Genomic DNA, 13,527 nt, shown 5'->3' on the forward strand with positions numbered 1-13,527 from the left:
ATTCCTCACAGTGCCTGCACCAATGTTTAGACCCCAGAGTGCTTTCTTAAATCATGTCTAATGGGTTCGAACCTCACACAACACAATGAGAAAAACAAAATACAGAACATAGTCTGGGACCTCGATCTCTATAAATAAAGGTAGCCATTAAATAAATGGCCATGTACCCCATTTGTTAAAAGAAAAGCTCTTTTGAAGAGATGACAGTGAAGCAAATTTCTGCAAAGCAATGCACATTTTTTACCCCCTATCAACTATAGCTTAAGAGAGATGCCATGCAATTAATTTTCTTAAATAGTCTGGGAAGGCTTCCATTAATGCAAGTCTTCTCAGAATAGACACCAAATGACTTCCCTGACATATACTTGACATATACTTGGGAATTTCATCTACACACATTTCCAACTCCATTGCAGTGTACAATGAGTGGTCTACATAGAGAGAGAGAGCCCTGCACCAGAACTATGAAAACTGGCATGACTCCTCGCAAAACCTGTAGTCACAGACAAAACCCAAGCTTTCCTGGGCTCTTTAGATTTTTTTTAATTCTTAAAAAGATTTTATTTGGGGCGCCTGGGTGGCTCAGTGGGTTAAGCCGCTGCCTTCGGCTCAGGTCATGATCTCAGTGTCCTGGGATCGAGTCCTGCATTGGGCTCTCTGCTCAGCGGAGAGCCTGCTTCCCTTCCTCTCTCTCTGCCTGCCTCTCTTGTGATTTCTCTCTGTCAAATAAATAAAAAATCTAAAAAAAAAAGATTTTATTTATTTATTTGTCAGAGAGAGAGAGAGAGAGAGTAAAAGCCAGGGAAGCGGCAGGCAGAGGGAGAAGCAGGATTGATGCGGGGCTTGATCCCAGGAACCTGAGATCATGACCTGAGCTGAACCCAGACACTTAACCGATTGAGCCACCCAGGCTTCCCTTCTTTAGCTTTTAAAAGACAAGAATATGAGGAAAACATTTTAAAACCTAGACGGGGATTAAACAGATGCTATACATGCAGTCAGGAGTTACTTCTCACCGAGGCAGGGGAAGGACTATGAATTTACTGGTATCTGGTTTACATCTTAGCCACAAGTGTCCCTCCCCTCACAACAGTTACAACCCAAGTGAACTCATCTGGTTATGGTCATGGGATGAAGAAGCCATTTGGCATAGCAGAAAACACACTACTTGTTTCAAATCTCAGCGATGCCACTTACAAGGGACCTTGGGAAAGTCTTTTAACCTCTCCGAAGCTGTTTCTTCCACAAGTCTTCCTATTTAAAATGCGGGCAAGAGCTTTTAGAGACAAGCTGGGAAAGCCTTTATATAATATGATATGCCACTTGGGGCTTGGATCCAACCTTCTAGGCTTGAAATTTTATGATTTTTACATTTCTTTACTGTCTCACTTCTCCCAACTCCTAAGATTCCCATTGCTTTGTTTTATGTAAAGTTGCCAAGGTGAAGCTCTAAAGTTGATGGCATGGCCATTCTAAAGGGAAAAAGCAAAAGATTTCACGAAGTTCTTTTGCTCTGTTTGTGGGTCCCCATCTATTCTAAGTATGGTCTGGGTCAGTGGCCTCCAAATCTTTCTGATCGCCTACCTTTTTCAGGGAAAAAAAATTGAGCATGCTTCCTCTCTTTCAGTCTGCCCCTGTCTCTCTCTTTATATATGTAATACACACAATACGATATATCATTAATAATTATTGAAATTATATACATGTCCTACTCCACATATATATAATGAAACACACAAGATACAGAAAATGTAAAAAGATGAAGTAAATCTCATGTATCTCATGTCAAATGTCCTGTCATGATGGCTTCAATTATATTATTAGTGAACATTTCAAGGCACAATATACATTTAGGACATGCATTTAGGACAAGAGTTTTCATTACTGAGGATGGGTGTAAATCCATATTTCATATAGTCTTCTTGATTATTCTTGCATTACTTTTTTGCCACCTTGTCAGGTGATTGTGGTGGTTTTTTACCTTATAATGAAGCTGATGGAAAAACTCAGTCTAGGAGTATGAGTGCTACCATTTTCAGATGCTCACTTTATGAGTTTTATCTTCAAGACATGGTTTATTTGCAGGAATCTTCTTAAGTCACTTATCCATTTTGTGAGGGTTACTGTAACTAGAGAATATAATCCATAAATCCACTTAACTGGGCCCAAGGAAATAGTGACATCTCTGGTATAGATATGGGGGGAAAATGTGAGGACCCCAGCATTACCCCTCCTGTCTTTGGGCTCCCACTCTTCCCTCAGAATGCCTCCTGGGGCATATGCAATGGGAAAGCCAGACAGACCCACTGGATGAGGGTGCCCGCAATAGTATGTGCACCACATGTTTGACAGACTCCACAATAGCAGTAATAATGGCTAACACTCACATGGTACTTAGTCGTAAGCACTTTATATAAGTTAAATAATTCAATCCAAATCTGAATTCTTTTCTAGACTTTCTCAATTTAAATGGGAAATTGTAGTATTTTTTTTATACTGTCAATGGACTAACTTGTGTGCACGGTGCTCCCTCCTCTCCTCAGTTTGGGAGCCCACTGATCCAGGCTCTGAGGGTATGAATCTCTGGATAAGTGGGTACGCTTCTGTAAAGTACATCCCAGCAACTCTTTCTGACATCCTGCTGCTGTCGGCTGATGGAAACGCTCTACCAATGCACGGTGTTCACTGCAATTTGCCAATAAGGAACAAGACTTTGAATATATCCCATAATTTTTTCAAGATTTTATTTATTTACTTGAGAGAGAGAGAGAGAGTACAAGTACAAGCCAGGGGAAGGGCAGAGAAGCAGATTCCTCACTGAGCAGGGAGCCCAACGTGGGACTCGATCCCAGGACTCTGGAATCATGACCTGAGCTGAAGGCAGACACTTCACCAACTGAGCCACCCAGGCATGCTATCTCATAATGTTTTTAAACAAATCCCAAGTTTCAATATCCTGCATGATGACATGCCTTTTGATAGATGACCCAAAATGGACTAGTGACAAAGGAAGTGATGCCAGGCAACTTGAAAGCAGAGGGGAAGAAGTGGGTGAGGATGCCATGGTGGGGCAATGGGAAGGAGGGATGGAGAGCTAGAAATGCTGGAGCAAGAGGGAGAGAAGCATGGATGGCCAAAGGAGGAAGTTAGGAAAGGGGTAACCAGGTGGCAAGCGAAGATGATGACAGACTCTATGAGAAGACAGTATGTCACATACTGGCATGCAGGATGCTCACCCATGTCTTGACAACCAATGTCTCTGACATATGGGTCAGTGGGCCAATCCCAGGAAAACCAAGAGGTCTCTAGAGATCTGCGCACAGAACTCTTCCTCAGGGATGCAGGGGGGAACTGTTTCCTTTCATCGGAATGGTGTATGTAATGTATTCAAGCAGTGCGAGGCTCAAACAATGCTTAGCCTCAAGAGTGGGTCTGTGAAGCCGGAACTACGGGAAGAAAGAACTCCCGGGCAAGGCAGCTTCAGCTGTGAGAAGCTCCCAGCATTGGTAGAAAAGGCCACAGCAATTGATTTACATCTGAGGCAACTGCCCAGACATGACTCCAAAGGGTCAGACACCATCAGCCATTGCCTTCCATATCTCCCTGCAACACTAGAAAGCATAAGACAATCTGGGGGCAAGGGACTGTCAAGGTGTACTATCGTAACGGTGTCTTAGTTGATCAGAGCTGGTGGGCTATTTGAGATTACCCAGCAGAAAACCCTCATTTTACCTCATTTCACCCTGAGAGGGGAAAGCATCAGTCCAAAGTCATCCAGTTAGCAAAACTCCGGCCTGCTGCCTGGGTCTCTGGATATCTAAAGTGGAACTCTTGATATCACTGCTGTGTATTATCTCCTCCTCCAGCTTCTCGGCTCCTAACAGAAGCCTCCCTCATTAGTATGGATAAACCCCACTTTGCCCCCAAACGATCAAAGAATGGATTAAGATCACCACAAACATCTGCTGGGCTATGAGTGCACCTTGATTTGGTGCAGAGACACTAAATTTTAACCTTATCAATTATCCTGCACTTAAATAATCATAGTATACTGAATTCCACAGAGACTTTTAAATTTTTTCTTTTTTTTTTTAACCTCCCTCCCTTACTACCACCTGATGGCTACTTCCCTGCTCAAAGGCTGTTCCTTTCCTTCCATGAGGGGAGTGGAACAAGGGAAACTCAAGACCATTAACTTTGCAGAAAGCTAAGAGACCTGGTGGGGAGGAGAGTGCAATCACTGTCAAAAAGAAAGCCTGTGATTACCTTTGACTCACAATTTTTCAAGAACAGCTTCATCTTCAAGGAAGAACTCATCACTATAGGAACCAGAGTGTGGGGAAGTAGGGGGTGTTGCTTACAACTAATAGGAACTAGAAACAATATGGAAATGACTGCCCTGGCCCTTGCCTTCTTTTAGCAGAAAAGAGTCCCCCCAAGACAGTGGACTCTCATCTAATCCAGGATGTGGAGAGTAGGGCTGGACCCCTACACATCCCAATTGGTTGGTCAGTTGGTCAGTCCTTTACAAAACTGTTGGTAGTGCCTACTGCCCCCACAGAATCTAAAAAGACCCAGCCTCTGCCCTTTAGGTGTTCCTAAGCTAGTGGAGAGCGGACAAGTCGGTAGCTTGCTATGATTCAGCACGAGAGGAATAGCAAGGAGATAAGCTCAGCCTTGCAGATCACAGAAAGCTCCACAAGAAGATGAAACCTGTGTTCAGTTTTAAAGGATGGGCAAACAAAAGCAAGCCAGCAGAGAGAGGGTAGAGCCAGTGGAAGGAGAGTACATGGAAATGGAGCAGCAGGTATAAAACCTGGAGCCCTACTAAATAACAGCAGGTTCTGTGAACTGTAAGGAGTTCAGTTCAGGCGTCTGATTTGGTTTGGTTTTCTGGAGGAGGAGGCTCCTGGTGGTGAGAGCTGTTGTGGGAGAGGCAGTCAAGACCCAGGCCACAGAGGACTTCCTAAGCCTACTGGAGCTAAGATGTTATTGTGAGATCTACCGGGAGCCACTGAAGGACTTTGAGCAAGAGTTTTAGGATCATATTTATGTTCTGGAAAGATTATGACAACAGAATGGCACATGGCTGGGAAAGAGTGAGACTGGCAATTGGAGGACCAGTCTGGGGGCTCAGAGGGTAATTCAGGCAAGACATTATATGGGCCTGGATTGGACAAATAGGTATGGAGAAGAGTGGATGGATTTGGGCTTTGTTTCAGAAGATAAACGGACAGGATGTGATGATGACCTGGAGGTGACGGTGGAGAAAGGTTTCTGGCTTGAGCAATAAAGTGGTGCCATTTGCTGAGATAGAGGAGATGGCTAAGACTTAGGAAGGGACATGTCTGGTGGAAGGTGATAGTGGAATTCTGTATGAGACATGGCACCACAAGGTGCCAGTAAAATCCAAGCAGAGATAGCCAATAAGAAATTGACCATGCCAGGGGTGCCTGGGTGTCTCAGTTGGTTAAATATCTGCCTTCGGCTCAGGTCATAATCTCAGGGTCCTGGGATTAAGCCCTGCATTGGGCTCCCTGCTCAGCAGGTGGGTCTGCTTCTCCCTCTCCCTCTGCCTGCTTATTCTTTCTCTCTCTCTCTCCCTGCCAAATAAATAAATACAATGTTTTAAAATAATAATAATAATAATAATAATAATAATAATAATAATAAAGAAATTGGCTAAGCTGACCTGAAGCTAAGGAAAAAGGTCTGAGCTAAAGGTAGAGATTTAATATTTATCATTGTATCGGTGGCAGTGGAAATCCCTGGCATCTATGAAACCACCCTCTCCTAGGGAGAGGAGATGTAGCAGAGAAGTAGGATGAGGACAAAACCCTGGGGAGTCCTAATCACAGTAGTAGAAACACAAGGAGAGAAGAACATCATGAGATCCAAGGGAACAGAGCGTTTCAGGAAGGAAGGAGGTGTCTCGTGCATCAGAGAGGCAACGGAAGGTAAAGAATGAAACATGTCCATTGGATCTGGCAACAAGCAGGTTATTGGGGACTGGTGCTCGCAGTGAGGCTAGCCTGCAGAGGGCCGACGGGTGGGTGGGCAATGAAGGCAAGAGGCTTGCGCATACACAGGCAGCTGGAGCAAGGCCCGGCCACCCAAGGAGTTCATGTGCAATATAAGCTTTGGCAGAGGGTAAGGACATTGGAGCATGCATCATAGCAGTCAGTCAGGGTAGGGTTGTGGGGGTGGGTGGGTGCACAGGGAAAAAGGGAAAGATGTCCACCAAAATGGCCCAAATCAGGAGCCAGTGGAAAGGCCTCTGGGTAGCTATGGCACCAGTCTTCTGACACGGGGAACGCCAGCTGTTTGCAGGAGGAGAGTCAAACAAAGCCAAACCAAAGGAAATCAAACCCAAAAAAACAAAACTAGTGGTCAATGCATCTGCGCCTGGAATTCATGGGAAACACAATTTTTGACAGAGAAGCAGCAGGAAGCAGGCAGCAGATGAGGAGATAAAAGACCTGGGGTGTTTCACATGAAACTCTCTAGCTAGGACACAGAGGTAAAACAGGGACAAACAGCCTTGACTGGGGAGGGAGGGAATCCCAGTATTCCCCATGGTTTGGGATTACCTGTGATAATCCTTTAGGTGGCATGCATAATTAGGAGCTCACAGTGCTGTATATAAACACCAGCCAGAACACCTCGAAAATGCGGGAAAAGTCTGAAATCGTATTAAGGAATACAGCAGGCTCGGAATAAAACACACTGTCCCATCAGCTCCCAGCTCAAGCACACACCAATGTAGTACAATGCAGAGATAACCTGCAAATCCAGTAGGGAAAGAGGAGAAAAGGTGGATATATTTTGTTTGATCTAATGCTACCACCCAATCCACCCAAATACAGGGAAGAAAAAAACTCCAAAGAATGGTTTTCCCAGGTAATAAAATATCTCCCCCACCCTGAAAGAAAACTGAAAGTCAAATCATAAGTCCAAATTTCAATGTCCAAAGGGAAAAATGAAATCCTTTCTTTAACATTAGCAGGTATGTTATCTCTTAAAGTTGACATTTGCCTAAAGGAGGCTAAGCAAGTTTCGCCATGGACAGGCTAATGAGCTTGGCCAAGACACTTCCTTGTGGCATACAGATAATACGGACCCTGGGAGAAGGTGCTTGGAAAAGTAACAAAGCAGTGCACCAATGCCAGGCAAAGGCTTTTTTTTTTTTTTTAAAGATTTTATTTTTATTTATTTGACAGAGATCACAAGTAGGGAGAGAGGCAGGCAGAGAGAGAGAGAGGAGGAAGCAGGCTCCCTGCCAAGCAGAGAGCCGGATGCGGGGCTCGATCCCAGGACCCTGGGATCATGACCTGAGCGAAAGGCAGAGGCTTTAACCCACTGAGCCACCCAGGCGCCCCCAGGCAAAGGCTTTTTACCAGGCGGGGCAAAGTCGAGAAAGCAGTTCGAGAGTGTTTAAACCAGAAAACGGTTGGATTGCCATTATGCAGGAATATTAGGTGTTTTGTAAATGTCCTAGTTAGTTCAAGAGGACTTTGGCAAAGGAAAAGTACACACTGCCCAGCAAACTATGTACTGGATGTTTCCCCAAGGCAGGAAGCAGCTCCGCCAATGGCTGCACATATCTCAGGGATGACCCGATGTTCCATTCCCCTCCCAGCTCACAGAGCTCGAAGGGAACAGCTTGAAATCCAAATGGGGTCTGCTGCTCAGCTAAGGAAAACAGCCTCAAATCTTTCTGACATCTGCACAAAAGGGATAGTGAGGGGCTGCCCTGCAGTGTCAACAGAGCTGGAGTCAGTTTAAACAATTCTGCTTGGCCCTGGGAACTCAGGAGGGTAGGGAGAGTGATTCAAAGGGACCTGGTGGCCCGGGCGGCACCCAGCATCTGCGTTCATAAGGTCTGCCCCACATGCACCGGCCCCCTGACCTATATGGGAAATAGGATATCCCTGGTCTTGACTTGTGAATTACAGCTTGGTCTGGATCAGTAACCTGGACAAATGTTCCCGGCAACCACAGACTTCACAAATAAGCTCCAGGACTGTGTTTAACTGTGCGGGCTCTGAATCTTTTAAATATTGAGAAAAAAAATCAGTGTGGTGATACTCTATTTTTCTCAGTCCCACAGCCCTTCAACCACCCATGTTTTCAAAGAAGAAGACAGACAAGGGCTCCATATGTTTGGAAACCAAATGAGAGCTCCTTACTGAGGAAATCCACTGGCTTCCATCTTCAAAGATCAAAATCTCAGCCAGAAGTCAAACAATGCAGTGACCTTCAGCATGTTTGTCTGGTGTGGAACTAAGGTCTGTTCAGGTGTATAAATAAGATTTCCTACTTTTAAAGGCTCTGAACCCCTAACCAGCAGCCTGGATCTACTTCTGAGTTCTCGGGTGGCAGGGTCTGATCGATGCCTCCTGTTACCTACAACCTGCCAGGAAATGCTTTTTTGCGTCAAACTGCAAATCTCACACGTTTCCACCTGGGCCATTTTTATTTATGGTATCTTTGTAGAGGAAAGATAAGTTGGTCAGAATCACTCATTATGAAAGTGGACAGAGGACATGTCTAGAAAATTCACAGAAAAAATACACATGCTCCATGAATATGGGAAAAGACACTTGTACTCACATGTCGTCTGGCAATTGGGAAGATTTCCACCCAAATTAGCAAAAGTATTAAATGTTGGCAAGGGTGTAGACACGTGGGCACTCCTGTACAATGCTGATGGGAGTGTAAATTGGAGTATTTTGTGGGGTAAGTGAGCACTAGCTTTGAGAATTAAAAATCTTTATTACCTTGTATCTGGAAATTCTGATCCTATATGCACAAGAAGTTCTGTTTGAGGATTTCCACTGGGGCACTGCCACTTTTTAAAACAGCAAACGTTTGGAAACAACCTAAGATGTTCATCAAAAGAGGAACGAATGGATGGGTTAAACTATGGGGGAGAGAAAAATATCTTAAGGACATATTGAATGGCTTAAAAAAACAAAAACAGAACAAGACACAGAATATATGATTGCATTTTGGGGAAAAAAACAGAAAATGTAACTTTTTATTCATATTTCTACAGGTCTCTGATAATGTACAAGAAAAGACCAGAAAGACAACTGGGGGAGTGGAATCTCAAAGGAGACTTCTTAACCTCTATTGCTTACATGTTGTTTAAGAATGTATTCATGTTTATTCTTCTCCTATCTCCTACCCCCCCATGTTGCTTCTCCATGTCCTCATATCAGGGAGATCATATGATAGTTGTCTTTCTCCGATTGACTTATTTCACTAAGCATGATACGCTCTAGTTCCATCCACATCGTCGCAAATGGCAAGATTTCATTTCTTTTGATGGCTGCATAGTATTCCATTGTGTATATATACCACATCTTCTTGATCCATTCATCTGTTGATGGACATCTAGGTTCTTTCCATAGTCTGGCTATTGTAGACATTGCTGCTATAAACATTCGGGTACACGTGCCCCTTCGGATCACTATGTTTGTATCTTTAGGGTAAATACCCAGTAGTGCAATTGCTGGGTCATAGGGTAGTTCTATTTTCAACATTTTGAGGAACCTCCATGCTGTTTTCCAGAGTGGTTGCACCAGCTTGCATTCCCACCAACAGTGGAGGAGGGTTCCCCTTTCTCCACATCCTCTCCAGCATCTGTCATTTCCTGACTTGTTCATTTTAGCCATTCTGACTGGTGTGAGGTGATATCTCATTGTGGTTTTGATTTGTATTTCCCTGATGGCGAGTGACGTGCAAAAAGAATGAATACTGTTACGCTGAAAAAATAAATAAAATGAGAAAAGAATGTATTCATGTTTATTAAAAAAAAAAAATTTGGAAGGGGAGGCGAACCATAAGAGATTATGGACTCTGAAAAACAACCTGAGGGTTTTGAAGGGTCAGGGGTGGGAGGTTGGGGGAACAGGTGGTGGGTAATGGGGAGGGCACGTTTTGCATGGAGCACTGGGTGTTGTGCAAAAAGAATGAATACTGTTACGCTGAAAAAATAAATAAAATGAGAAAAAAAAGACAAAAAAAAAAGGAATGTATTCATATATTTGTTATAGAACCATCTTTTTTTCTAAAGTGCTTCCTGGTTAAAGATTAGAGGCGGAGGGATGTGCCTTGGTGGCTACAGTAAACATGACTTCTCCAGGAGGCAACAGTGGGTAAAAGTAAATAGGCAAGAAATCAAAGGACCCAGGTAATAGTCTGAATCTGTCATCAATTTGCTGTGTGACCCTGGGAAGTCATTTTCCTTTTCAGAGTCTGCTTTCTCTGTAAAATCAGTGGTTAAGATGAGAAACTCACTAAGATACTGTCTCTTTCTGATATTTTATGATTCCCTAAGTCTGCCTTTAATGTATAATGGGTCTGGTCCCTTTTGATGAGGAGATGGCTTTTTCTCTTCCTTCAAATTCTGGTGTAGTTTGATATTTCACTTTACTCTAAATGGAAGATAATGAAAGAGAAGGTGGAGTGGCCACTCTGTTCCCTGTTTGGTCATGTTTTTGAGGGTCTGGTTGACCTATTTATGCTCCCTCCCTTTGACAGTCTAAGCTCTTAGGCTTGTTTGAATGTGATCAGAGTGCAGACACAAAGCTGCAAGTCAGAACATCTGAATTCTACAGGATGGCCATAAATCCCAGGGACAGAGATTATATTTCATTTTGTAAAAATGAACCCTCTCGAATACTTTTTTTCCCTGAGTTACACTAAAGATGTCAGTTTATTCTGTGAGAGTCAGGGGTACAAATCAGCTAGGGCAATGCTTCCCATATGCATATTATAAGGGCTGATGGAAATGCTCTGTTAACACACGGTGCTCACTGTGATTTACCAATAAGGACCAAAACACAGAATTATTTCTCATGTTTTAAAACAAATCCTAGGTTTTAACATAATATCTATAAATCATTCTTTATGGGCAGTCATCTGAATTTCTGGACTTTAAGGCTACCCTGGAAACTCTTTTTTCAAGACATTCATTTATTTATTTATTTTTTAATTTTAAATATTTTATTTATTTACTTGACAGAGAGAGACACATCGAGAGAGGGAACACAAGCAGGGGGAGTGGGAGAGTGAGATGCAGGCCTCCTGTGGATCAGGGAGCCCAATAGGGGGCCCAATCCCAGGACCCGAGCTGAAGGCAGATGCTCAATGAACTGAGGCACCCAGGTGCCTCAAGACTTTCATTTGTTTATTTGTCAGAGAGAGATAGAGAGAGAGAGAGAAAGCATGAGCAGGAAGTGGAAGGCAGAGGGAGAAGCAGGCCCCTTGCTGAGCAAGGAGCCCAACACAGGACTTGATCCCATGACCCTGAGGTCATGCCTGAGCCAAAGGGAGATGCTTAACAGACTGAGCCACCCAGGCATCCCAAGGAAACTCTTGACTTTTGACCAGTCCCATCCCTGTAGATAACAACTGGACCACTTGTTACCCAGAGGGAAGAACTGAGTGGATAAAGAGGAGCTATGAAAATGCATGTCTATCTACAAACATAATCTGGTTCTTCACAACCTAATTGGCTTTTGGAAGTACTCCAGATGAAACCTTGAGGAAACGTTGGCATTAAGTCAATAAAGGAAACCTCTTCTTGCTCTCGCAGAGACTTTTACCAATTTAGTTCTGCCTCTCCTCTGGTTAGCAAAGTTCCTTCCAGCTGGTCCTCACCACTTGGCTTATTCCATGAAGTCACGAGAGTGGATTCTAAGCAGTTTAAGTCTAAAGAAAACACACGCGCACACGCACACACACACGTCAGATCACAACTCCCTTGACTGTGTCTTTCAGCAATGGAAGAAGCCACTTACTCTCGCTCCTTTCTCAGGGAAGCATTTACAGCCACCGCCGCAGTCTTGGCCCCCACATGGCTTTCCATAGGACTTCTTCTCTCCCTATTTAAAAAAAAGAGAGAGAGGAAAAAAAAAATTAGTAAGCCAGGCGCACCAAGAAGCAATGTAGCCCCAGGGAACCTGACCCTTAGCCACACTCCTCCTAACCAATACATTCAGAGTGGCTTAATCATCTCATTTGATGGTGTCGTGAGTCACACTGAACTTGTGTATTTGGTGTTCATGGAGAAAGCAGTGAACCTAAGAGAAATTCAAGTGTTAGAAACGTGATGATAGATGAAAATGGCCACCTTGTACCCTGTTCTCAGAATTATTTTCCTCAGGCTCACTTTCAACACATCATTCAAACCTTACAGTAACACCCCTGTGCCCCAGTTAGTCAGATTCAAATGTCTCAGTTGGTACTGAATTGGTACCCTCAATTGTTCAACTTTCTTTTTTTCTTATCTGCTTGATGATGATGACGATGATTACTAGCTGAATTTTTACAAAGCCCCTGTGTGACCTGACCTGTATTGACCTCTCTAACCTCATCTCTTCCCTCTCTCCCTGGCTCACTCTGCTTCAATCACACTGGTATTTCATTGTATAAAAACTTAAGCTTGTTCCTGCCTCAGGGCCTTTGCCCTTGCTGTTACTTCTGCCTGGAATGTTCTTCCCCTAGAAGTTTTTGTTTTGTTTTGTTTTTGTTTTGTTTATTGCTGGCCTCTTTTTATCATCCAGGTCATAGTTCAATTGTCTAGTCTCAGAGAGACCTTTCCTGACTACTCAACCTAAGGCAGTCCCCAGTTACTTCCAATCATATCATTGTGTTCTCCTTTCAACATTAAACATTCTTCCCCCCACCACTAGAATGTAAGATCCATGTAAGTAGCAGCCTTATCTAAATTGTCCAATGTTATATCCCCAATGTCGAAGAGAGCAGATGGCACAAAGAAAGTTTTGATGACCATCTGAGTGGAGCTGGGATTTGAACCCAGGTCTAACTAACTCCAAAGCCCTGACCTTAACACTTATACCTTAGAGTTTTCTAAGTCCTCTGTCTCCTAGAGTCTCAATGCAAGGGCTCAAAAATAAGGACTCTCCATTCTGACCCTATCCACCTGGGGCAGGGAGGAGAAGCAAAACATAAATTCCAACTATTATCTATAACAAGAACTTGATCTCTGGGATGGATTTAGTATCACCCAATTTTTTGTTTAATGTCGGCTGGTCTTTTTTTTTTTTTCCCTCAAAAGAGAAAGGCATATTTATAAGCCCTGCTTTGTACTTAAACATTCTTGCCTCTTTGTACTGTGAGTCTTTTCCTAATTCCCAGGGAGCATTGTGAATTTCTCAGATGGTCTCTTATCTCTTTAGACATTCCCACAATACTTTATCACCACAACACCTCAGAAATAAGGTAGTGGTAGCAGAGCTCTGACAAAATATTGCTGTTTTAGATTCCAAACACCTTCTTGATATGAGATATTTTATCGCTTATATGCCTTTGACATGGTAAGTGTTACTGTACACTTTCCAGTTTGCCTTCCATTTTATGGTATATAGGACAGGCAAGTTCCGTAAGGGTGAGATCAAGAGGTGCTGTGGGAGGAAGAAGTGGTTGGAGGGGGTGGCAACAGGCCAGCACCAAATTTAATCTTCACTCATGCTGTCACCCTTGTCTCCTGCCAAG

At 43.5% G+C, this 13,527-nt stretch overlaps 1 protein-coding gene across 3 annotated transcripts in view; it reads right to left on the minus strand.

The window, feature by feature from the left end:
* Window positions 1–13,527, minus strand: part of COL4A6 (collagen type IV alpha 6 chain) — a 282,697-nt gene that overhangs the window by 140,018 nt on the left and 129,152 nt on the right. For all 3 annotated transcript variants that reach the window (XM_045996296.1, XM_045996297.1, XM_045996295.1), the window contains exon 3: window positions 11,811–11,894. In XM_045996296.1, coding sequence (XP_045852252.1) covers window positions 11,811–11,894 — 84 coding nt within the window. The remainder of the gene's footprint in view (window positions 1–11,810; window positions 11,895–13,527) is intronic.

The sequence above is a fragment of the Meles meles genome, chromosome X (assembly GCF_922984935.1).
Source record: "Meles meles chromosome X, mMelMel3.1 paternal haplotype, whole genome shotgun sequence".
Classification (NCBI taxonomy): Eukaryota; Metazoa; Chordata; class Mammalia; order Carnivora; family Mustelidae; genus Meles; species Meles meles.